The sequence below is a fragment of the Chelonoidis abingdonii genome, chromosome 8 (genome assembly GCF_003597395.2).
Source record: "Chelonoidis abingdonii isolate Lonesome George chromosome 8, CheloAbing_2.0, whole genome shotgun sequence".
Classification (NCBI taxonomy): domain Eukaryota; kingdom Metazoa; phylum Chordata; order Testudines; family Testudinidae; genus Chelonoidis; species Chelonoidis abingdonii.
Genome location: NC_133776.1, coordinates 29,170,484 through 29,197,599, shown reverse-complemented (window position 1 = coordinate 29,197,599; position 27,116 = coordinate 29,170,484). Strand labels below are relative to the sequence as shown.

The 27,116-nt window shown below is 42.9% G+C and overlaps 1 protein-coding gene across 1 annotated transcript in view; it reads right to left on the bottom strand.

The window, feature by feature from the left end:
* CP (ceruloplasmin) overlaps window positions 1-20,660 on the bottom strand; it is a 50,371-nt gene extending 29,711 nt beyond the window's left edge. The window contains exons 1-7 of the mRNA XM_032806245.2: window positions 20,457-20,660; window positions 13,616-13,860; window positions 11,601-11,813; window positions 9,684-9,857; window positions 8,694-8,948; window positions 7,223-7,388; window positions 5,382-5,521 (exon numbers count right to left, since the gene is read on the bottom strand). Coding sequence (XP_032662136.1) covers window positions 5,382-5,521; window positions 7,223-7,388; window positions 8,694-8,948; window positions 9,684-9,857; window positions 11,601-11,813; window positions 13,616-13,860; window positions 20,457-20,611 — 1,348 coding nt within the window. The 5' untranslated portion in view covers window positions 20,612-20,660. The remainder of the gene's footprint in view (window positions 1-5,381; window positions 5,522-7,222; window positions 7,389-8,693; window positions 8,949-9,683; window positions 9,858-11,600; window positions 11,814-13,615; window positions 13,861-20,456) is intronic.
* Between the last annotated feature and the right edge of the window lie 6,456 nt (window positions 20,661-27,116).

Genomic DNA, 27,116 nt, shown 5'->3' with positions numbered 1-27,116 from the left:
GCTGCTGATCCATTTCTTCACATGGATACTTTGTTAATCTTGGCCTAATTATATTTGAGGAGTGGGGAGTAAATGTCCCTTTTGCCTCCTCAGTAGTGCCAGCCTGTTGAGGGGCTTTGTCCATATTCAAATGAAACAACTTCTAGATCTTGAACCTTGCAAAATCAAATTTCCATCCTCCACAAGCATTGACTATATGTACATGGATGAGAAGAGAAGAGGCAGACTGAAAATCAACTCCAGATTTACTGACTTTGTGATGGATTCACTTCACAATTAAGCCTTGGAATATGACCAACCCAATTAAGTATTTTGGCATACAGCACTTCATGTTTAAGTATAATTTCCCAGTTACAAAAACTTAACCCTTTGGAAATAGATTTAGCATGTTCACAAACGTTTAAATCAATTTATCAATTACGAAAGTCTGCAGATCACAAATGAAGCAATTAAAACAGATAGCACACTAATCGGCTTGAGTTAGTGGTAATTCTACTAATTCTCTACCATTCTTGGTTATTATCACATCTCAGCACAAGTCCCATTTATTGTTTCATTGCAAATAGGAATGTCCAGTAATATTCCGTACAAAAATAGTTGTTTGACTGCACCTTTTATCCCGTTTCTGCAAACAAAAAAAAAACAAAAAAAATACCTTTCTTCTGTCAGGTGATTCAGCCACCCGGGTGATTTCATACCTTGTGCAATCAGAGGCTTGCTATTTGTACCTAATCTGTCACAGATCTTGATGAGGACAAAGTGGCATTGGTTGGAAGATTCACCGCCGGCCAAATGTATACTATATGAACAAAATTCAGCTACACCTAGTACTTCTGATCTTACTTTACACCTGAACCTCAGATCATATTCCATTGAGATTCAGGAATCTCCTTTTGCAAAGAATGTTTTAAGCAATTAGCTCTGTAAATAATCTAGCCCTCAAAATGCAGCAATAAAACTATGCCAGATCCGCAGACGAATTGATGGAAAAGTGGAGCTATCCATTCGCCTGGAAAAGGAAACTGTATAGTGATTATTGCAGATGTTGAGTTGAAACGTGTACAAAAACATTATACCATGTTTTCATTCCAAGAAAAATAAAACACAAAAATCATTTTTCATGAACTGCACGTAAAAATTGGAAACAGATTACAAACATTATACAGAGCAAGTAGCCATAACGAGACCTGAAACAACACCATGACCTCAAGGAACGTCAGGACGAGTTGCATGTTGCATGATTTGGCTCAAATATATGAGGCATCTGCAACAGCAATCAGCCTCTGCCGGCTCATTTCTACAAGGTACACTCATAAAAAAAGGCAAAAGGAGGTTCAGAAGTATCTGAGAGAACAAGGAACAAGTGGAGCAAAGCAGGAGGCAGGACACAGTATGACGACCTTTTCGCCTCTTCTACTTTAGGATTCCTTCTCTTATTTATTACATGAGAGCTCAGATGTGAAAGTCTCTGAAGATGAGGTTTACATTTTGTTTCATAGGATTTGTGTTGTCTTCAAAGTAGATAAACTATTAACCCCCTCGCTATGCAGATGTTGACAATCTTTTCATTGGTAAATATCCACAAGAACGGCTATGAACACTACCATTCATTGGCGCCACATACACCGCCAGAGACAAATTCATCCCAGTGCGGTGCCAGGTCTCCGGTTTGTGCACTTCAAGACCAGGCCAGTCGCACAATGCGCTGTAGTAATTTAAATACAACCGGTACAACTCGCTTACCGACTTCATGGTAGGACCTGTATTATATTGGCCTACTGTACGATATATCGCGGTATTGGGAACGGCACAAGGGTCTTGCGCCTTCCATTCCGTATTACCATTGGCCCTGTCGAGTTATCTGCTCAGCCAAAAGTATGAATCATTAATATTGTGTAAGCTGCGTAGACTCCCTTTCAGGTCAATTAGAAATCACCCGTGGCGAGACCCAAGCGTGGGCTCCTCGAAGGTCGTAAAGAGTTTGTTCGTGGGTAAGTGGGTGGTCTTGAGCAAGTTCGCCCTACCACCACAGACGGACTTTAAACATCGCACGAACCAAATAGATGTATCGTTGCGAGGTTAATCTTACGAAGGACAGGATCGATCATAGGTCAAGCCGCATCGAAGGACTTGTAGATCTACGACCTATCTAAATTGTCGCGTTTCTATGTAACCCTTCAATGACATCTCGCACTATCGGACGTGCCGCAATTGAATTGCACGACCACCATCTATTAACATTTGAGGGGACAGACGAACGCAACCGACCAGCTTGTCATATTCCGAGGTCTACAAATATCCAGTCGGACCTATAGGCGAGAGCGATACTCGTTCGCCCTCGCTAGACGTGATCGATCCTAGTGCTTCCGTTTAATGGTCAGGATAGTCTAATTCGTACACGCCCTTCCAACGCGGTATCCGAACGCCTTCGTGTGTGGACGCTGATCAGTGAACGATTGTGGAACAATGTAAAGGACAGGATCTGTTCTACGAATCCCTCTAGTCTAGGACGATACACCAAATTATGAGTCTCACTTTAGGCGTTAGCGCCAAGTTCAAAAGTAACTCACCTCGTCTGGCGGAGGCCAGATAAGTCACTCCAGATGTTGACTCTAAGAATCAGATTTGGACAGTACTTTTTATAGGAGTACGCGTCCAATATAGCAGGCCTACTACCCAGCCGTGTTTCCAGGCAATGGCAATGATCATTTCAAGGTCGTGCAGAACTTCCCAACGACGTCTGGCATCTCATCTTCAGTTGCCTAGGTCACTTGGCTGCCGGTACTTATGGGTGACCAATTGACCAGGGGTCGCGCCTCCGACACCATCCACTCTGGAATACTCGGTATTACCATCGAGGCGAGGACCCGGATTCGCACAATGACTCAACCCTTCTCCGAGCACCCTAATACTGCTCCCTCGAATGGTTGGCTCGTACGAACCCCTCCTTGGTATGTTGCGGGTTATCGTTCTCATCGCCACAACCCTCACTTGTCCACTGAGGATGAGGTCATCTCTCGGTACTGGGGGTCACCTCGGACCCCTTTACAGGGTCCTGTTGGTACCACAGAGTGAGACTTCAGATAAATTGAGCCGACGCGAGTGCTCTTGCCTGGGGTGCCAGACCATTCGAGCAAAGATCTAACGGACCGTTGTGTTCAGTGTTACAGAACACATACGGCATGTATGATATCAACAAACTGGAGGGGACTCGGATCTTCCCCACGCTCTGGCAGGGAGACCGATCCAACTCTGGGACTTCTGCTAGCACCCACTCGATAGACTGTAGTGCATCGTTCTCCAGCGGTGGCGGACACCATCTAGCGGATCAGTGGAGCAGAGTCCTTCCTCTGCAGAATGATAGGATCATGGACGAAAGTCAATGTTATTAATTCGCGTTTCAGAAGTGGCTATTCCACTAGACCTGGTCACTCCGTATGAACAGGAAATGCTAAGCGTTCTGCGCTTCCAGGTTTTCACTGGGATTCCATCAGGACGGCTGATTCCTCATGATCGAGGAAGCCCAGCTGCTCTATCTTCCCTCTATCCCGGTCGGTTCACAGGTCCTGATAAATCTCTGGCAGGGACCAGTGCACCTAATGCATTATCGCAAAGGTGGCATGAAGCGTAGGTAACCCACACTGTTCAACTGTCCTAGCCAGCCCATTAACCTCTGCCTCATCACCGAACTATAAGCAAGGACCACGGCAACATCTGGACTGGACTGACAAAGCCCCCACCTCACAGCGATGGCTTCTGGTGGCTAACACAAGGTCAGATTTACGTGCATTCCGCTCCGTTATAATAATACTGACTGGAGTAGCAGAAGCCTTCCCAGTCAGGTAACATTTGTCGGGCCAGTGGGAATTTCTTGACCTGGTGTGTGAAACGCAGAATACTACCTCCCTTAGTCTTGATCCACGCTATCTGTGGACTACCTCTGCGTTCTTAAGCGCAGGGCCTAGTGAGATATATTGCTGAGGGTGCCTTAGGTGATACACATCTCATCAATCAGGCGAGATGGACATCCGTGTTTTGCCATCCTTTATAGTTACTAGATTTTCAAGGCGCTGGGGCGATCTACCCAAGCTATGCCGCCAGCCACTACTGGAGACCCAATCTTCCTAAGCAGGCTTCATGCTTCCACTTTGAGCGTTGGCAACCTGCTCGCTGTCTGTATACTGTCTGAAGACAGTTTTCTTAAGGTAAGCATTAATCAGTCGAAGCGAGTCTCGAGATCGAGCGACGAGTGAGACGAATACCGTTATTACAGGACAAGTACAGCACCTCGCTCCTCCGAATGGACACGCGGTCGCTGCTAACCGGCAGACCATCTTCCCAGTTGTCCCGAAGCTCATCATCTTCGCGGAGCCAGCAGTGACACTCCTAATGTTCAAGGGGCGCCTCGCGCTTTTATAGCGCGACGACGAAGCCCTTCGGACACATGCTCCCAACTTGCGTTGCTGTTCCTGGATGGCTAAGTGCATACCTGTCTCCTCCAGAGGTCTCCTCTTGGTTGACGGCGTCATCCGCACTTTATGACCCTGGCTCATGTTCCCGCGAGCCACTGCCATCTCACTGCACATTCTACCAGAGCTCAGGCTTCATCAGCCGCCTTCCTGGCCCATGTACCAATCCAGGAGATATGTCGCGCAGCTACCTGGTCCTCGGTCCACACCTTTGCTTCGCACTATGCTCTGGTCCAACAATCTAGAGATGATGCAGCCTTTGGCTCAGTGTTTTGCACTCTGCCACATCTCACTCTGACCCAACCGCCTAGGTAAGGCTTGGGAATCACTTAACTGTAATCGATATGAGCAAGCACTCGAAGAAGAAAAGACAGTTACTCACCTTTTGTAACTGTTGTTCTTCGAGATGTGTTGCTCATATCCATTCCAAACCTGCCCTCCTTCCCCACTGTCGGAGTAGCCGGCAAGAAGGAACTGAGGGGTGGCTGGGTCGGCAGGGGTATATATCCGGTGCCATAGCAGCGCCACTCCAGGGGCCGACCCAGCCGACCCGCCGAGTGTTGCTAGGGTAAAAAGTCTTCCGACGAACGTGCATGCAGCACGCGCACACCTAATTGGAATGGATATGAGCAACATATCTCGAAGAACAACAGTTACAAAGGTGAGTAACTGTCTTTTCTTTTATTCTGTAGCAGATGCCAGGCACCACTTCCCTGCTCATTCATGGAGCTGACTTACCCTCTCAGTGCCAGTATAAATTGTCATTTCCACCCTTTCTCCCATATGAAGCCTGTAGCATTTATAAGCTCTGCCAGCCAAACCAGTCCTGTTCAAGGGGCTTACAAATGCTGCAGGTTCAGAGAGATACCAAACTCCACCAGCTTTGCCTTAAATTGTTTTAAACAGTCTCACCTAAGAGTCCAAGATGTTCTTCCTCAGGGAGCCTTTTCTTACACTTTGTGAAGGTGCCATCTGTGTACTCCTTATAAACTGCTTTTTTATAAGAACCGCCAATTCTTTTTTCATTTTGTTCAAAAAATGTCTGAGATTCACTGTTCAGAAGAAATTTGATAGAAACAAACTATTTTTAATAACACCGTGCTCTTAGCTAGAGTTTTCATCAGTCGCTCTCAGAGTGCTTTACAAAGGAGGGCAGTATCCTCCCCATTTTACATTTGAGGGAAATGAGGTACAGGGAGGTGAGGTGACTTGCCCAAGGTCACCCAGCAGGAGCAGAGCTGGAAATAGAACCCGGATCTTCTGAGTGCCTCTTTAGTGCTGTATCTACTAGATCATATTATAGCTCATTCCAGCAATTAAAGAATCATGAGTATGCAGAAAAAGCCTGGTAGACCCCTACATTAAATTCTGTACAGCCTGTCTTTTTTTTCTGAGATCCTGCCTTGTTACTCTTCTGTACACGGTACATTAAGAGACCCACAAACAATAGTGTCTGGCCAGTGCTTTGTAATTTTTAATTTGGTTTTAGGAAAAAAGGTATTTTTATTATGAGTTACACAGGAACGCAGAGAAATAAGATGATAAAAACAATTCAACAGTTTGCAGATTTCATGAAAGCTTACTCTGTGAGGTTTTTTTAAATTATTCTTGCCCTTTTCATTCAATGATCTCACAGCACTTCACAGATTTTAATTAATTAAGCCTCAGTCCACGAAGGTAACAAAGTGTTGTTAAACCCATTTGATAGATGAAGACTAGAGATGTTAAATGACTTGACTACGGGTATGTCTTCACTAGCAACAGCAGCGCTTTAACGTGGCTGTGTAGTCGCAGCACAGTGCAGGGAAAGAGTTCTCCCAGCTCTGTAAAAAACCCACCCCCACGAGGGGCGTAGCTACCAGTGCTGGGAGTGCGACTCTCAGTGCTGGTGCACTGTCTACACTGCCACTTTACAGCACTGAAACTTGCTGCGCTCAGGGGGGTGTTTTTTCACACCCCTGAGTGAGAAAGTTGCAGCGCTGTAAAGTGACAGTATAGACAAGACCTTAGTCTTAGTTAGAAGAATCATATAGAGAACAAGGGGTAGATTCTCAACTGGTATATGTTGTTGTCTGCTGACCAGGGCTGCCCGGGCGGGGGCAAGTGGGGCAATTGGCCCCAGGTCCTGCCGGGGCCCAGCGAGCCCTGGCTGAGAATCCCTTTCTCTGTCTGAGAATCCCTTCCCAGGTCATCAGTGGCAGTTTGGCGGCGTGTCCTTCAGTGCTGCAGAAGACCTGGAGCAAGTGAAGGACTCGCTGCCAAAGACTCGGAGTGGTGAGTACAAGCACTGCAGTGGGCTGCACCGTTTTTATGTCCTGAATCCTCTGGGTGGCCCTGCTGCTGATTTCAATAGACCTCTGACAACTTACACCGGCTGAGGATCTGGCCTCTCATTCGCATTTTCTGACCACTCTAGACTGATGGATGACCAGTCCTGGAATTTTCAGGGATCCTGACTATTGTCTATATATGGTGACACAACATTTCTTCATTCCAGTGTAGTTATTAATGCTGCAATGAAACTTCTTTCAAGGTCTCAAGGGAAGTAACAGGCATAATTGTTATGGGCTATATATTGCAATCAATGTTTAAGAAGCACTGAAAACAAGGGGGATTTTTTCCCTTAAAAATCAAGGGCTCTTTATGGCTGTGTATATTTAGCATGTTCAGACTAAATCTGTTTTAGTAAACAAAGATTGTTCACTTGTGGCCATAGTCTATAGCTGCTTTTTTATTTAATAGGAGGTATTTACCTGTCAATAATTAATTGTTGTCCTGTAAAATGGTTTATTGCAGATGGACCATAGTTCCAGATAATTTCCTCAGCTGCAAGGTAGTAATGTCTTATATTTGTATATTCATTGTGATCTGTTGTAGGTTTTTTACAGTCTTTTACTTCAAATATGGCCTGCATACCACCTGGGGGAGGGAGAAAAAAGGGAGATACAAATACAACAAACCTAAAGTGGAGAGGTAGGGGATTTTATGTGAACACTGTTTTTTTCTTTTCTTCTTCCATTTAAAATTGTCTGTTTCCTTCCCCTGAGACTCACTGTTGCATGATATAAAAATCACAGACAAAAGCAAACTACAAGAAACACCACACCCAAGCCAAATTAGTATGTAGTATGCAATACAGGCTGCTACGTGGTGGTAAAGGATGACTTTGTTTTATGAAGGTACTGTTCACATTAGTGACAAGATTAGAATTGAGTGAAAACAGACTGTCAGATATGCTTCAGCTTAGGCAAAATGCTATTAGATTGGCTCTGCTTTCACTCAGAACTTAATCAGTGACTCATTTGTGAAATTCCTAGGCCTTGTCTAAACTAGAAACAGTTTGCAAGTATAACTGTACCAGTAAACCCTCCTAGTGAAGATGGAGTTTATACCAACAAAAGAACTTAAACCAAAACTTAAACCAGTGCCCTGAGTGAAATAAGCTATACTGAGAAAAGGATTTTTTTGCCATTATAACTGCATCTACACCAGAATGTTTACAGGCATAGCTGCATCAGTTAAGAGTCTGTGGTGTGGGTTTTTTTGAGGGGGTGTCTCCCCCCACACACACACCTGATGATGTAGTTGTGTCAGCAAAACATTTAAGAGTAGACCAAGCCTTAGAAGAGAGAGAAGAAGCCACACAATGGGCCATGAGGTATGGCCTTGCCTGAACTTGGAATGAGGCCCTATTCAGCCACTGGTGGCCAGCAACCAATGTAAATACAAGAAACTATGATTCACACTGGCTGAGCTTACCCCATTTGTAAGCAGAGGTAAACTTATCCAGTGTAAATCATGGCTTTGCTCATCTACATTTGGAATTTGCACCAGTTCCTGCCCACGTATTACTGAACCCAAGTAGTGACAATATGTCCATTGACTTCACCGGGCTTTGGTTCAGCCCTTAATGTAATGCATTCCTAGATGAGCTGTTTAGAATGTGAGACGGCTTTGTTAACCAGAAGGTGATATATCAGATGACATTCTTCCTAATGTCAACGTTCATGCAAAAGTGACTCAATAAAGGGTAAGCTCAGGCACAATTAATTCAAATGGTTAGATCATTACAATTCTGACTGGGGTCTTGTATCCACTTATATAATATTTACTGTGGCTCTTATGTTTTTTGTATCATGATTATGGCATGCCAAAAAAAGCACTCAGGTATGCCGCATTACCCTGTAGATTATAAAATACAATAGAAAGTAACTTATTTCACACCTTCTATGTGATCATTGACTTGGCAGCTAAGCAGCCATTCCCCAGGGTTCTTCGGGACCATAAGAGCATCAACAAAGGTAGCAGGGAAGAGGCTGATGGAGTCAATGCGGTGATTCCTTTCTGTAAAAACCTGTCCATGGAAATAGGCTGAGTGGATATCAGCTTCATTACCCATGCCAAAAAGATGCCATTTCACTTTGTCTTCTGCACACATGGTGAGATTGGGAAGATATCCATACATGTATCCATTGATTGCTTAAAAAATAAGAAATGCTATTTATTATATACTCACCATCACAGGGCAAAAACTTATCTTGCCAACCACGTAACACTGATATCACTGCCACTATACTATAAGGTAGAGATGAGCTCTAACGAAAACTCTGATTCTAAGCATCCTTCACGTTAGGCCATGGGGTTCCAAAACCTGCATCCATATCTAATCTGCATGGCTAGTATTTGTACTGTGGTTATCAGTCCTTTCCATGAATGTTTAATTCAGGCCAGTTTTAAGGCTAGCTTCTGTGGTGACACTAAGCAGCACAAACTATGTTTTGGAGTATAGTAGAATGCTTGGGGGGAGGAAACAAACCTCTGCCTGCAGTGGTCTGGGAAACTATTCTAGTACAGATTCAACAGCAATTCGAGCAGCCTAGTAGGTGACTCAGACCCACTGTATATGCCCTTTGTCACAATTACATGGATTGGTTTTCCCACACCTCTGGTCCGGCCAGATACTTGCCCTTTTCGTTTCTAGTATTAATAAGTATTGCCCTCATCCTGATCACACTAAAATCAGTGGCAAAACTTCCATTGACTTCAACAGGAGCAGAAGCAGGCCCTAAACCTTCACTTTTATATAAAAACATCTAAAAAGAATAAAACGCTTAATTAAACAAACAATCTAGCTATAGCTCTCCTTTTAAAGATTACAAAAGGAATGTTAATGGGATACAACAGTGATGAACAGTTCTTTAAAAAAATTCTTACAGTGCATTTTATTGCTCTCCTGGAAGTCTTCATTCTCTTTGTCAACTTTGGCAGGTTCGGAGCAATATTTCTCAATATTGTCATCCAGATACCAGCTGAGATTTTCATCCATCACAGAGAACATAAGGATAAATTCAGCATCAATGTGTCTATCGCTTCCTCCATCCAGTGTGCCTGAAAAATAGTCATTTTCATACACTGGCTGGTGAAATGCTCCTTTCCTCAATTCTTAGCTATAGTAATTGTGACGTTGCACTTTATATGTTTATGGAAATATGCTTATGAGTGTGAATATAATGTCACTGAATATGCTTTATGCAAAAGGTCTCTTGTAAGATATCATTACAAAGCTTATAATCTACTGAGTGTGTTCATCCTATTTGTATGTATGTATTATTCTTGTATCAAAAGCTAGAAATATGAACTATTACTCTGATGTCCTATTGTAATTATGCAAAGTGTGGGCCATTAATGGTGGTTTAGAATCTTGATGGCTCCCATTGACTAGGACAATGAACTGTGAATGGGTCTGTTTACCTACAAGCCTTCTTGTGTATGTGTCTTCCAGCTACTAGGTAATGAGGAAGATGGTCTCACAGGACATGTGAACATGTCACATGATACTGGAATCCATCTTAAACCTGGTGCTTTTCCATTGAGAAGGAGGTGTGGGAATCCAGGGAGAGACAAAGGATTTCTGCCTTGTGCCAAAGCTATAAAAGGGGGTGGAACAGAACAAAGGGGGCTGCAGTCATGAGAAATCCCCTAGTTACCATCTGAGCTGGAGCTAACAAGGATTGTGCCACGGGAAAGGATTGGGCCCAGAGTAGGAAGAAGTCTAGTCTGTGAAAGAAGCCTATTGGAACATCTCTAAGAATAAGATTTACCTGTATTCAGTTTCTTAATGCATTAGGCTTAGATTTGCATGTTTTGTTTTATTTTGCTTGGTAACTTACTTTGTTCTGTCTGTTATTACTTGGAACCACTTAAATCCTACTTTTTATACTTAATAAAATCACTTTTGTTTATTGATAAACCCAGGTAAGTGATTAATACCTGGGGGAGCAAACAGCTGTGCATCTCTCTATCAGTGTTACAGAGGGTGGACAATTTATGAGTTTACCATGTATAAGCTTTATACAAAGTAAAACAGATTTATTTGGGGTTTGGATCCCATTGGGAACTGGGTGTCTGGGTGCTGGAGACAGGAGTACTTGCTGAGCTGTTTTCAGTTAAGTCTGCAGCTTTGGGGGCATGGTTTAGAACCTGGATCTGTGTCACATCAGGTTAGCATGTCTGGCTCAACAAGACAGGGTTCTGAAGTCCCATGCTGGCAGGGAAAATGGGCTCAGAAGTAGTTTCAGCACATCAGGTGACAGTTCCAAGGGGGGTCCGTGACTGAGCCAGTCACAGTAATGTTAATATTGGTTGCCTTTAAATACAAGTTGGTATGTCTATCTCCTATAGATTTTTCTAAGAGAAAGATAATGTAGAGTGACTCTACAAAAAGTGTTTTGATAACAAGTTATTGCTCATTACTAAGGCCAAATATGACAGGAAACACATTTCACTAGATTTTGCTTTTAAAAAAAATATCAAAATAACGTATGTGTAAGTGGTAGGTTTCATTTTACATTCTATATATGTGCAAACCCCCACACTCAATACCTTATATTCATATTATGCCTTTCATTCCAACTTATTCCAAAGCACTTCACAAGCTATATCAATTATTCAATATGCACTAATTCTCTATACCCAGGGATTCCTACTCGAAGGCAGCTGACTCTAGGATGAAATACAGTCTCTGTTTAAAAGCATATAGCAACTTTACACAGCAACATCTATCTCTTATGAAAATAGAAACCAAGTTTCACTCTTCTGCTTCCTGCTGTTTACACATTTTATCTCTCTTACCTTTTCTGCAAGTTATCAAAGGTCCAACAAGCCCAGAGGCAACATCCTTTGGGGCATCTGTGTGTGAGTGATAAATTCTGGTTATACAATTACTATCTCCCTCAGCTGGACCATGATCTTCTGCCACATCCCATTTGTAAGTATACAGTTCTCCAGGCTTCACGGCATCATCTTTCTTTAGCAAATCTTTGGTATTGTCAGGATAAAAAGCACCTAGGGTACATAACATGCAATGCAGTCAATGGTAACACATCTCCTTCATGGTTTGGAATGAGATTGACAGATTACAAGCAGAATTGTGTGTGCTTTAGGTAAAACTACTGAAGATGACTCTTGGACATCTTGCACTCTGTAAAATGAAGCTTGTGCATGATTTGAAAGAAGTTGGTAACAATGCACCTGCAATGCTTTGACACTGATTAATTGTGGCAGTAACACAGCCCAGACTTGGAAATAAATAATTCTCAAAAGAGCAGCTGAATACATCTTTTTGCTTAAGGGCTTAATCCTCCTCCCTCTGAAGTCAATGAGAGTTTTGCCATTGACTTTAATATAACCAAGGACTAGTCCTGAGTTTATTAGAGGGGAAACATGCTCTTCTGTTTGGAAAAATATCAGCTCAAAAACTTGTTAACATCTGTTACATATGAATCGATATGGCTACTCTGAATTGCATCATTTTTGGCCATCCCCATAACTTGACTCCAAGTAACAAAGCTACAACTAAAATGAGAAGAAGTAAATATTGCTTTGAAAATGACCCAAAATATTATGTAATTCACTGTTCTTCTCATCTGGGATATGTCTAAATCAAACCATATGTTAGGTTTAATGAGAAATTTCATATAATAGAAAGTTATGGCTGAAGGGAATTTCATTAGTGTTTTTGAATGAAACACCTGAGAGATAACAGCATCTTCACTTGTCGCTTCCCACCTAGTTTATTCTTACAGTTCACTAAGAATCTGGCCCTAGATAATGCCACTGTTGCTCATGTTTACTTTACTTTACTCAGGTAACCTTACTGAAGAGAATGAGACCGCTCAAAGTGAGCAGAATCTAGCTCTTAACTTCTACAGCTTCATCACCAGCATGCTACATTATAGAAGTAGCTTTGCAAGGAGGAAGCCAAATTAGGGGCTAAGTATTATCCTAAAAACAAGTTCATATTTTCGTGAGGTGAATGTTTCGAATTCTGACAACTGACATTTATATATGCTAATCATTTCTGTAGCCCCTTTCATCTTTAAGCACTTCACTTTTACCATGAACTAAGTCATCAGCGCATTAATGAATTGACTGGTAGAGATCACAATAATACTATGGAGAAGATCCTCAGCTGGTGAAAATTGACTTCAATAGAGCTGTGACAATTGACACCAGCTGAGGATCAACACCTGTGGCTCAGTTCTAGCTCTTGAGTTATCTATGGCATTTGTGATGGGTGCTCTATTAAATAAGCACTGGTGGCATTAAAGTCACTACAGTATCCCTGCAGGATTTTGCCCTATAAATCTATGCAATGAACAGTAACTTCTAGAAATGTCTTTAGTTATACCTTTATCATTACATATTAAAGAAATAAAATTCACATTGTATTTTTATTTGAAGTTAAATGGGTTTCCATTTAGTGTCCATGCATGAGGTGTTTATCATTGCTCAATGATCTCTTTTTCCATGTTAACATCAATTTTCTTCAAATTACCTTAGTAGCCCTGCGTCTCACCTATTGACTTTGTTTACTGAAGTGTTAATCAAAAATTGTCCTCTTTGCAGATCGATAGAACCTTAGTGGGTTCCTATTCATTTCATTTTTTGGCCCTGGAAAAACCTTCTGTGATCTCAGAAATGTCCCTAATTGAATTCTACCTTCTTTTAATTAAGTTCTCTCTTAAATCTTAATTCTGTAATTTTTACTTACTTGAGCAGTCTTCATTGCTAGAAGGAATCCCATTGAAGTTAATGGGACTTTTGAAGTACTGATTAAAATCTGGACAGAATCAGCTGAAATTTACCTTCGTTTTCTTTAGTGTATTTCACACCATGTGGATGAAGAGTATAGGACCTAGAAGCAAAGTTTTTCAAGTGGACGATAATGGAATCTCCAACTTCTGCCTTGATAATGGGGCCTAGGAACCCCAACCAGTCAGGTTTCTCAACTGTTTTTTTAAAGGAGTTATCAGTGAACTGTTTGTAGACAGCTTTTTTGTAACTGCTTCCTATTCTGTCCGGGCCTCTTTGGAGAAAAACTCTGGCCTGTCTGCAGAGAAAACAAACACAGCCCTGTCAGAATACACTGATTCTTGAAAATGCCAGGGATGATATTATTTGTATTGTGATAGCACCCAGAAGCCCCAATCATGAATCAGGGTTCCATTGGCTAGATAATGTATAAATATGTACCAAAAAGACAGTTCCTGCACCAAAGAGCTCACAACCTAAACAAGGGAGAGACTAAACATTTGATACTGAGACAGATTTTTCTACCTACTGTTCGTACGGGGATGATAGTATCATTAGATATATTCTGAATTCTTCATACATGGACAAAGTAAACAAGGGACGGTTTTCAACTTTTTTGAATATATGTTAAATTAATTTTGAATCTTAAACTGAAATGGGTTGTTTTACCTTAAAGCAAAACTTGGCTAAGAAAAAAATCCTGCAGCTCCTTATCCCATGCAGAAATATAAATACAAGGGAGTTTGGCTCCATCTCTTCTTATGTTTCCGTAAATACAATGTATATGTCACTCACAAATTATACTGAAAGGACATACATTTTATTGAAAAAACACGTTACATTTATACCTCAATTTCTTTAAATCTCATTATAAATGATAAAACTGTTACTTCCATTATTAAGTTATGGTGGCTATAGAGTCCCTCGAAGTGGAGAAGAGATATTACTCAGTCGTAGAAAGAACATTAAGGATATTCTTTATTGAGGTGGCTGATACAGGCTGTGCTAGCCAGGGAGAACTATATTCTATCTCCCTAAGTACTGGCCTGGGTCAGGTATTTACAGAAGAGATTACTGACTATAGCTGAGGAAATTTTGGCTGGATTGGATATTGTTTATGTGATGCAAGTATTAGCATTTATATACTTTTAAATTCACTCCTGTTGGCTCCACTGAATAAGGACTGCAGGACTGTGCCCTTTGAATTTGTGAGTTTTAAAAGGAAGATGCCATTTTGCAGGTTCCCCATTTTATCAGAGATGATTCAAAACCTTTTATCTAATTCTCCTTGAGCTTTAATAGCTTATATTAAATAGGAGCCAGACCCAAGCTGTCCCTAGTTTTTTTGTTTTGTTTTGTTTTTTTGTTTTTGCAAAATCATCCAAGTTAGTATGACTGGAGCAATGGTATAAAACCTAAACTTGTTTCAGTGTAGACTGGCCGTGATAATGAGTGAGCCTGGCACACACAGAAAGTGTGGCAACTGAAAGAAAACTGATCCTATCATCATTGAAGTTGACAGGAGTTTTGCCATAGACTTCAATGTAGTGGGTGGAAGGGGAAGCAAGCAAGCAAGTGTATTTTTAAAAAGGCCTTGTCTACAATGGCCAGGGAAACTGCTAGCACTGACTCATGTTTGATTACATGGTTGTCAACATGATGCTAATATTGTTAACCAGGATATTTAGGCCAAATCCTGTGACCCTTATAGCCCATGTAATGACTGCTCACATCAATTGCCTTAGTTGTTTCAAAAGGACTAATTGCTGGAGTAAGGATTATTCTGTGAGGAATCAACCTCCTAATTAGGAAAACGTTTGGCATTCTGAAGTTCAAAATTTCTCTGATTTCTGCTCCTGTGTGTAATTTGCTTGTACAAAATCCAAAACATTTAGTGTGGGGTTGAACCCTGGGTAGGCACAGTTTGTTCAGTCTGTCAGCCACACAGCTTCAAAGGACTGATAAGGAGCTCTGTGTAATTTGGACAGCACAGGCTCAGTGCAGAGGGTGAGTTACTGGAAGTCAGATTTCAGGAAGCTTTGCCAGACACAAATTAAAATCAGGGAGCATGTTATGGCTCTTTTTGGACTGTATAAATAATTAGTGTTTACTTGTAAGGCTTCCTGCTGATAGCTGCATTGTGTTCTTTTCTTTCTTTCCTCTAATAGATAATAGGGTTCATAAAAACACAACCTCATTGAACTGACGGCTCAGGAAAATAGTGAGAGTTAAGGAGCAGTTGAAAATAAAATGGAAGACATAATGGGCCAAATTCATCACAAATATAGCTCTACTGAGTTGAGTAGATTTATACCAGGGTTGGATTTGGTCCTCTGTAGTTTGTCACAAAGCAAATAAGAGGAGTGCAAACGCCTCATCTAACAGCATTGCTCAGCATTTTGCTCTTCAGACTCCAGACCATTTACTTGCATTACATTTCCCATCCAGCTGTTTGTTGGATCACTGGCTTCATGCTTCATGCCTAACAGCTTCTTAGAAAGAGAATGAGACTGATCGATAGTATCCCATGGAGGTTATGTTTGAAGAAGGGATGTTGTTTAGAGTGAAGAAATTTGAACCCTTCCATCAAAAACCCGGAAAGAAAGTTTCCCTCATTTTTTTTGATTCATCTGTTTTTCTCTGATTTGATGATCTCTGATCTCTTTTTATTGTCCATATTTTTGCTGTCTTAATTTGTCAGCCTTTTAGAATATTTCACTTTTTATTTTTTTCTCTAAAATTTTTCTTTCTTCAAGACACTTAATTTCTTATTCTTCCCTACTGACTATTTATATGCTATTCAGTGTTTTCTCTTTCCTTTCTCCATCTGTCCCAATGTTACCTCACCATTGTCCATCCTCCTCATTCACCTTGGCCCTCCTTTCACTCAAGTGGGGTTATTGCATGCCTGCCCAGAGGGGGGGCAAGTGGGGCAATATGCCCCAGGCCCCCATGAGAGTTTTTTGGAGGCCCTGGAGCGGAGTCCTTCACTCGCTCTGCGGGCTCTGGAAAACTCTCGTGGGGCCCGGGCCCCCAGAGCTTCTTCCACTCTCGGTCTTCAGTGGCAATTCGGTGGCGGGGGTTCCTTCCACCCTAGGACTTGCTGCCAAAGTGCCCCAAAGACCCACGGCAGGGGGGTCCTTCCACCCCAGGACCTGCCGCCAAAGTGCCGGGTCGTAGGCAGCAATTCGGCGGCGGGGGGCAGGCGGCCCTGGGGCATTGTACAAACACTCCCACTCTTCAGCCCATTTAGGATAGCGGGAACAGAGTACAGCACTGTTTTTCTGACAAATGAAGGTGGTGAATTTCTCAGAGAGTGACTGACAGTGAAATTGCAGATGTCACTCTTCAAATATGTATGAGTTTACAGCCCCATAGTTCTAGGATGTCAGACTTTTTGAGATTTATCTTTATCACTTAGGAGCATGAAATCATTCCATGTGCTTGTGTCAGTATGGCTCAGTTCATTGCATAGTTTATAGCCGGTTTAACTCCCTCGTGAGGACTTGGGCTCCTAGCCAGTGCTGATGCTGCATTGCTGTACTTTGTTAGCCTTTTCTTCAGCTGGAGCTCCCAACCCCTGATATGTGCTGTGGTTCAAACAAAAAACACGCATCAAAACTTGGCCAAAACTGCTGAGTTGCACTCAGTTTCAAAGCTAAAACCATACACATGCCCAGGTGCATTAGGAAGGTTCATAAAGTTCTCCATAAACTTAGTGTGAGGTTTCAAGTTTATAGCAAAATGTAAAAACAGACAAATTTGACTTAGTTTCAGGCTCTGTAGTGAAAGTTTCTAGACCCTGCAGAAGTAGGTGAAAGCTTTCATGCCCTAACAGTATCCCTTCCCTCATTACAACAGGATTGAATATCTAAAGCACGTATATTATATACTAATATTATTTGTATGGCAGTACTGCCCGTTGTGTTATGCTCTGATCAAAAAGATGGTCACTGCCTCATAGAGTTTACAACTGAAGTAGCTTGTAATCCTATATACTAAGATTCTGAATGACTGTGTCAAATAATCCATCATAATGGTCTATGTACATTGCAAAATATGGGATGGTAGTAACCATATTAAGTCTTTGTCTCTGTGGAAAAAACAACTTACTAAAAAAGCAGTTTGTTGCTGACCTGCAGCTGGTGGGTTCTTTTATTTCAGAGACTGTTTAGGTTCCAGATGTAGTTATGTGAGTGAGATGTATTCTCACACTTATGGCTGATTTATACATCTGTATGTAATCATCTTAGCAACTATTGCATGTCTTGTGCTACTCTTATCTTACTCATCACTTCATGAAGAATACCAAAGTGTCTGTGCCATGTGAGAAACAAATGTTTTTTCTACACTACCATGTAATTCTAAAACTGAATAGTACAGAAACTCTTATGGCCTTAGCAGAAAACCTCCAGCAAAATTGTGAAGCCATTAACCATAGGAATTAAAGGTGATCCAGAAGAAACATGCAGCAAATGTCAGGGGGTTGCCAACAAAATATACCAGCTTGTAGCGAGGCGGTGTGGCTCCCCTCCTCCACAGGGAGGGTTGAGCCCCGTCAATCACCCCCAGGGAGGAACTTCCGGGTGAAAGCCCCGCCCCTCAAAGGGTCAGGCGGCGACCCGGAAGCATAAAAGCCGGGCGCCGGCCTTCAGTTGCAGCTCAGCTACTGGCCAGAGCAGATATGCTGGCCGACCCTTGCCGCTGGGAGGCTGCGGAACTCAGAGACAGGTATCAGGCCTTGCCGGAGCCAAACCGCAGCAACTATGACGCTGAGCTGCCGGAGCTACCCCGCAGCAACTACGATGCGGAGCCACCAGAAATAACCCCCCGTCACTACGACGCGGAACTACCAAAGCTGCCCAGCCCTTACTACGGCCTGGAGGAACCCTCAGACCAGACCTGGCCCAGCTGCCCAGAGGTGCTCCCGGATCTACCACCTAGCCTGGACTGGGAAGAGCCCATGAGGGTGGATGACCCTGCGGACCAGGTGGGAAGTGAAGGGGGGATTGGAAGTAGCTCGGGGGCGGCTGACTATAGTCAGGCCGCAGAAGGCCCCGAGCCTATGGCTGTGTGTCTCGGGCGGGATCCCCATTGAATCACCCCGTCAGTGTGTTTCGGCCCGGATCCCCACTGACCGCCTAGCGGCGATAGCCGCTACTAGGGCCCGGGCTGGAACGCAGAGGAGTGGGTGGGCCTGCGTTCCCCCTGCCACCCGTAGCCGGGTGGCAGAAACCCCCTTCACCCCCCCAGTGACTCCACTACTGCTCTGCCCTGCCCCAAAGGCCAGAGCTCAGGGACCTGTTTGTTTGGTGCCCCGCCCGAACCAAGGGCTGGGCCCCCAGTGACTCTGCTACAGCTCTGCCCTGCCCCAAAGGCCAGAGCTCAGGGACCTGTTTGTTTGGTGCCCCGCCCGAACCAAGGGCTGGGCCCCCAGTGACTCTGCTACAGCTCTGCCCTGCCCCAAAGGCCAGAGCTCAGGGACCTGTTTGTTTGGTGCCCCGCCCGAACCAAGGGCTGGGCCCCCAGTGACTCTGCTACAGCTCTGCCCTGCCCCAAAGGCCAGAGCTCAGGGACCTGTTTGTTTGGTGCCCCGCCCGAACCAAGGGCTGGGCCCCCAGTGACTCTGCTACTGCTCTGCCCTGCCCCAAAGGGCCAGAGCTTATTGACCGGTTTGTTTGGGGCCCGCCTGCATCAAAGGCTGGAGCCCTACTGACTTTGCTGTGCCTCAGTCCGCTCCACAGGGACCGAACACCCGGACGGTGGACCGCGGACCCAAAGGACAGGACCCAGAGGGGACAGAACGAGGCCGGTGCGGCTCCCCTCCTCCACAGGGAGGGTTGAGCCCCAGCCCCCCTCGTCACACAGCTTCTTAAAACAGTGTGCAAAACCTATTTACAGTAGACTTCTTAATACTCCTACTTCCATTTCCTCTCCTTCTGAGATGCTTTTCCATTTTCCCTCCTCATGAATTCTCTCTCTTTTTGAATAGACACATTCTCTCGTATCTTTTTCACTGGCACAGACTGAGGTCCTGATCTTGCAGTGAGCCCTGTGTGCATGGAATCTTGTGTCCACAGGAAGCCTCTCTCTGGAGGAATGCAAGGGTCTGGCCACGCAGAGCTTTCTGCAGGATCTGCAGTGAGTTTCTCTCCTACTTGCACAGTGATTGATCCTGGTCTCTTAGTGTTTTGATGTCACATACAGGAATAGGATTCCACTGTACTGACAGACAGAAAGAACAGTCTCGATGTTAAAAATAAATCAACAGAAGAAATATCTACTGTGTAAAAGGAACTGTGAACAAAATAATGCGAAATTAAACCAATGATGCATATCTCAGTACAAATGGGATTAACTAAAATAGCCAAAGCTTAGAGAGAGCTGAATAGCACAGCTTCAGTGCTGTAATATTCTGAGTTGCTACAGCCATCATTACAAAATAATAATAATAATAAAAAAATCCTACCTTTAAATAAATATATGAACACACAGCATCTCATCTATTTATTGACAGATCAAAATTATACATCATTAGACATTCAGGGCCTGATCCTGCCATCCTTAATCAGCAAAGCATCTGTTGCGATAGCACTGTATTCCAATGGGAGAGTTTTGCCTATGTGAATGGGTGCCTAGTTAGTTGAGAGGGTCTTCTTCCATAAATACAAATGAATTATTAACATGTTAGGAAAAACAGAATTCCCCTTGCAAGCCCTGTAGAAAATTACTAGGAATAAGGGCCTGATTCAAAGGCCATTTGGAGCAATGGGAATCTTTTCATTGACTTCAATGGGCTTTGGATCCGGTCCTAAACCAGCAGAGTCTACACCAACCATCATTGTAAAGTCAAGAGCAGTTATATGTAGTTAACGCAAACTGAGGGTTACTTACTCTTCTTCTGAAAAAAGCTGCCCAGATATTATATTTTTATTCCCAGGTGCGTAGTTCCAAGTGGTCTCTGTAATCCCAATGTAATACTCTCTGCTCACAGCCCAGACTTGGCAACCACAACAAGCCAGCAAGCAGCTTAGTAAGAACAGCTTCATTTTGCAGTCACAAACCTTGTTGGAATGATGGAATAAAACATGAGACCAACACTGTGTCCCTTTATAAGATCAGTTCCCTTCCCACCTACCCACAATATGCTTTGATCAACAAAAGAAAAGGTTGCACAAGATCCCTATGTTGTCAGAGTAAACAGACGTTTGGATTCCAGTAACTAAGTTGACTCAGGTGATGTGAAGTAGGCAAGACAGCTCCTTCCTTCTTTGGTTAAAAAAAAAATAAAATCTGATATTCATGCAAATTAGTTTATGTGCAATTCAGATGATAAATTTTGTGGATCAATTTTCAAGTGTTTCTGATTTAAAGGAACCCTCGATTATCACAGTGACTCTGAACTCATTTAGTTCCTATGTCATCTAAGTAAACTGTTTGCTTTTCCACTTAGTTTTATTCCTAATACTCTAAGAATATTGGGGGAAGCGCCAGATTGGCATCTCTTTTCATTTTGACACCATCAACCCTGTGCTTTTCTTCAGTAATGCAATAGAAGAGAGCCAGAATCTATGGGTTGCTCATGTGGGGGCAATGATTCTGCTGTATGTCCCCCTACTCCTTTTGAACCTAGGGAAGCTCCTCTTCCTCCCCTTTGTAGGGCTGGGACTCTATAGCCCAGGCTCTTGTGGAGAGAACGGGGGAAAGAATTGGTAGGGGAAGGACCAATTCCCCTGCTGGTGTCAGCTGATATCTGAGCACAGCATCACCCCTCCATTAATGTGGCACTAATACCTACAGTAGCATTAACCTACATTTCATGACTGCAATTCCCAAAAGATGTGGGTTTGTGCAGAGTTGAGAATAGCTAGCTAGCAGGAAAACAGCCCCTGTAGGAGGTATTCTGCCATGGGGAAAAATTTCCTCATGATTGCCCAGGATATTTGGGGTTGGGAGTGTGGGCCCTTAAACTACTCTGCCCCAGAAGAAATATAGTTGTGAAGTCCATGAGCTGAATGTCCCGGGGTTTTCTGGACCCATTCTTTCTCCTGTGACCTTTCCATGGGGGAGGAGGGCTATATCTTTTGTTCTTATTTTCAAAAGTAAGGAAAAAACACAATTCTGCAATGACAAGGAGCACAACACATAGCCCATGTGCAGGATTGCTTATAACTGCAAGATACAAAGTATGTACAGAATGGTCAAGATTGTCTGACCTAATGGATTAATCTAAATCTACATTTTTCAAAGGTTTGGCCCTGCAAAATTTGTACACGCACCTGTTGTCTGAAAATCCAGAAAAGTGGCAGCTCCAAGTGTGTTTTTCAAAAGCACTTAAGTGACAGACCCATGGCTCTTGTGCTTTTATGTCACTGGGGTGTGCAAAAGAGGAGGCAAGCAGGGGCATGGGCCCCAGGGCGGTGGTGAGGGCAACGAACGTAGCCCTCCCAAAGTAGTCAAATTTAAAATCTTGTGCACGTCCTTGTATGTCATTTGGACATTTTTGAAAATCTCCCTTCACATGCAGAAACAGGCACAAGCACACACTTTAATAACAGCACTTCTCATTGCACAGAGGCCAAAAAAATTCAAATGAGATCTTATCAGAAGCTATTTTACTACATTGCAAGCCCAAAATTATTTATACTTTTTCAGACAGAAAATTGACTACAAACAAGTCAGTATATTGGGTAAACCCAGCAGATTCCTTTTTCATTACATGCCAATCCAAGCATTGCTTTACATGAACTGTTCATAGGAAGAGCAGAGTAGCCATTTTAATCACCATTCCTATACAGGAATTCAGATCATGTTTACACAAATAAAATACTCAAATTCGCTTTTTGCAAAATACCTTAAATAACAGCTGTATTAAATGTAGGATTCATTATCTAGTTCTCTATATAGTACACAGCAAAAAAGCAGCAGCAACGTTCAAAGCATAGGTCAACCGATGACTTGGATTTGTAGGGCTCACGCGGCAGGGCTGGAAATCGAGTCCACACTCCAGCCTGCACCTGAGCATCTACACTGCTGAGACCCAGCTGACTTCCCCACTGGGTTGCTCTGAGAGCAGAGTGATTCTGGTGTTCTTGTGACACTGTGGAGCTCTGCTTCACTCCCAGTGCAGGCCTGACTGGTGCTGAACACCTTCAATTGAGCCCTTAGTGAGTGATTCTCCATTGACTCAGTTTCTTTTACAGTGAATCTCTGGGGCAATATAGATTCATTACTGGACAATCTGAGCCCATCTACCTTCAGGTGCAACTTCCATTGATTTCAAGGAGAAATTTTTGTACCTATGCATCTAAGGCATATATTCCTTCAAAAGGGCTCAGCAGCAAATAATTGTGCTGGCTTTTTTACCATTAGGTTTCAGAGTTACTTCTCCATTTATATGAACGGGGGCAATTTGCAACTTTTTTTAGAGCTACAACCAGGATTAATTTGGCCTGTTGTGTCTATTCGCAGACTTGAGCAGTCTGTATCACATGTATCATTTTATGTTCAGCGGACTTTCTTCACAAGGGAACAAATCTCTTCTGCATTATATCAACTTTGTTTGCTGACTCTCCCAGCTTAGACCCAGTTTTTTCTGCAGTCAGCACTGCGGAATGAACATGCTGCACTGCATAAACAGATCACAGCTGCCAACTTTCATGCGGTAAATAAGCACCCTGACTTTCACAATAAGCCAAAAATCAAGGTAATCCCATTTCAAAACCAGCCAGTCCCCAAGAACCCCAGCACTCTATGTGACTAGAGCCCCCTAGTGTGCAGTCTGGGACTGTGGTGGGCTCACTATGCACCCCAGACTCTCTCCCTTCTTGCCCATGTGTCCCCCATCCTTGCTGGGAGCTGATCACAAAAAAAGTAGTAACAAGCAACTCACAAGCAGCAAGCCAAAAACAAGCCCAACTTCAGCATTTTTTTTTTTGCAGGTTTGGCATGCCTGAAAAGATGTTTACTTTGCCTCCTGTGCCATCAACAAAGTTACCAGCTATGTTCGGAGTTCAGAGTTGCTGTTAGTGCATTGAATAGGGGAATAGGCACAAAGTAGGAAGAATGCAGGTTGGGTTTTAGCTACCAAGCAGAGCTAACAGTGCTGCTAGTTAAGGAGTTCTCAAACTGGGGGTCAGGATGCCTCAGGGGGTCTCAAGGTTATTACATGAGGGTTCACGAACTGTCAGCCTCCACTCCAAACCCCGTTTTGCCTCCAGCATTTATAATGGTGTTAAATATATAAAAAAGTGTTTTTAATTCTTGGTTGGGGGGATCGCACTTAGAGGCTTGCTGTGTGAAAGGAGTCACAACACAAAAGGTTGAGAACCACTGTGCTAGTTACAAAGATCTAGTTTGGGGTTGGTAATTGGTTAGAGAGGCTTTTGCCTCTAGGTTATTAGTCCAAATTCAGCCTTGGTTTATCATCTGATGGCCTATGCTTTAGCCTAGACCCTAGAGGACCCTGACACAGGTAAGGGTCATTACCAAGGCAGCGTGGAGAGATGCTGCCTATTCGGTGTATAAAGAGAAGATTTCATTCTCTAGAGCTGTCAAACCAGCTCTTTTCATGAGCAATAAAGTCAAACATCTTTGTTTGAAACTACACCACTGTGAAATGGAAGCTTCTGACAGTGTAAATATGGATCAAGATGTTACCATGCTGGAGGGACAAAGTGAGAAACAAAGACAAGGGTTCTTGCATAAGTTTCTCTCTCTCAACAACAGAAGTGGATCCAATCAAAGATATTACCTCACCCACCTTGCTTCTCTAATATCCTGGGCCGGACAGGGCTACAACAACACTGCACACACAGTGAGAAACAGTTAATCCTTCTCAGTGGTGCTAAAACAAACCATAATGATACCTACAAATAACATCATTGTTTCCTATGGCTTCATGATCTTCTAGTCCATTGCTCATGTCTCTTTCCAGCCAAACCCATGTCTTTTTGTTCCATACTTAGAATAATTGCAGGAGTGCTTGAGTGAGGGCAGTGTTCAAAAGATACCAGTAAACCATTTACTGTAAATGTCCTTTAAAGTTTCTGGTCTCACTCAATTCAGTAAAACCTCTCTCAATAGCCACTATGTGCTTAAGGATATAATACAGGCTTATCTCATTAATCAGCCCAGAGCCTGAACAGAATAGCTTGTTTATTGTCTTTCACCAGTACAAAGGAGCCTTTTTCTTAATGAAGGCTTTGCCATGCTGGGGATTTCTGTTCTTGAGACACACCACTCATATGATTTCACAACCAAAGATAAAGCATCAATAACTTAAAAAAAAAAAAAATTTTAAAAAAAAAATCTCCAAAAAATAGCAATTCCATTGCATCTAGGGTTGAAATCCAGATTAAACAAAACATTTGGTTGGAAAAGGTTTTTATTTTCTGCACATTGGGTACAAATATTTGGAGGGAGGGGGGATCAAACACCTGTAACTTCACATATTTGAATGCTACAACAGTGCCCCAGCGTTACTCTAGTCTAGGGGGAAATGTTCCGGTCTAAGGAAATGCCAAGTGGGAAGCTTCACATTTTGCCAACATTCTTTTCCACCATACACCTGATTTCCCATTCCACCCTGGAATGCAATCCTGGGGACTAAACCTTTTGTGACATTAGGCACTGAGACCCCTACAAGATGACAAGCCCTTAAAGTATGAAGCCAAGTCTCTTCCCCCATTAAGAATGGCCATCCATCTGGTGCTCTTTTAATCCCCCTCTTGTTCCAAGTATATCTCATTCCTCTGCTCTCTAATTACAGTAAGACCTCAGCTACGAACGCCAGAGTTACGAACTGATCAGTCAACCACACACCTCATTGTGTATTTCCAGTTCCAAGTCAGGTAGCAGCAAAGACCACACAAAAAAAAAAAAAATAAAAAAAAAAAGGAAAGCAGCATTTTTATCTTCATAGTAAAGTTACAAAGCTGTATTAAGTCAGTTGTAAACTTTTGAAAGAACAACTCTAATGTTTTGTTCAGCATTACAAACATTTCAGAGTTACGAACAACCTCCATTCCTGAGCTGTTCATAACTCTGAGGTTCTACTGTAATTCCCCCTTTTATGGAAAATTCCTGTAGAATTTAATGGGAATTAAACCAGTAGCTGTCAAGCTGTCTGGAGTGTCTCAGGAGCATGAATGCCAACCTCAAGGCAGACTTGAAAAGCAGGCACAAACCTCAAACTGGTTGTGAGTTCTAGACTTACATTTGATCGATCAAGCATAAACTCCTCAGGCATTTTAAGGTCTGCCCAGGGAGTCACAGACAATCCCCTTTGAGCTGCTTTATTCTGTTTCAGAGCATGATGTCTTTCCTCATGACTTTTATAGGCTCAAAATCTCCCCCCATCTCCATAATGGGCTCTGTATTTAGAGAGGTATTTGTAAGCTAGATTTTTTTTTTTTTTGCTCAGGAGGTTTAATGCCCTAAGGCAGGGGTCAGCAACCTTTCAGAAGTGGTGTCCTGAGTCTTCATTTATTCACTGTAATTTAAGGTTTTGCGTGCCAGTAATACATTTTAACTTGTTTAAGTCTCTCTCTATAAGTCTGTATTATATAAATAAACTGTTGTTGTATCTAAAGTAAACAATGTTTTTAAAAGGTTTAAGATGCTTCATTTAAAAGTAAATTAAAATGCAGATCTTATCAGTTTAGTGCAGCGGTTCTTAACCTGGGATGCAAGCACCCCTTGGGGGTGTGAGATGCCCTTTCTGGGGGTGCAAGACGTGAGATTTTTTTAGAAGATAAATCATTGAAAACACAAATTAAGCACAGGCACATAAGTACAACTGCTTTGTTTTATCAAACCCATGTATTTATTAACATCATACATTTTTTAACGATTACTGTAATATACAAACCAAGTTTTTAAGTTTTCAAGATTTTAAGCTAATTGTAGTGTAATATTTTATAAGGGGTGCGAGAACATATTTTGAGAACTCCAGACCATCAGTGGGCTGAGCGGGGCCAGGTGTAGTGTATTAAATTGCTCCCCATAGGAATGTGCTACTTACAGAGTACTACTTAGGACTGCCAGTCCTGATGCTCTGAGTGGCATGGTAAGGGGACAGGGAACAGGGATGGTTGGATAGGTGTGGGAGTCCCAGGGGGCCTATCAGGTGTCAGGGGTCTGGATAGGGGTGGGGGCAATCAGGGAATGGGGAGCACCGTTCACCCAGGCCAGCAGTGTGCTGAGCGGGGGCAGCAGCTAGGACTCTGGCCAGACTGCCAGTAAAAATTGGCTTGTGTGCCACCTTTGGCATGCATGCCGCAAGTAGCTGACCACTGTCCTAAGGGCTTGTCTACTTGGTGCCGGCAAAGCACATGAGAGGGGAATGATTAATAAAGCACTTTAATGTGTCTCGCTCTAACTGTCCCATATATACTCTACTGGTGTGCTCAGGAAGGACTGTGTTAATGTGAAGTAAGTTCCTTTTTAAAGTGCATCAGCATTCAGCAGGGTCTACGTGGGGCAGTTAGAGTAAAATACACTAGTGTGCTTTACAAATCAGACCCTTCTGGTGTGCTTTGCTCCACTGTGTAG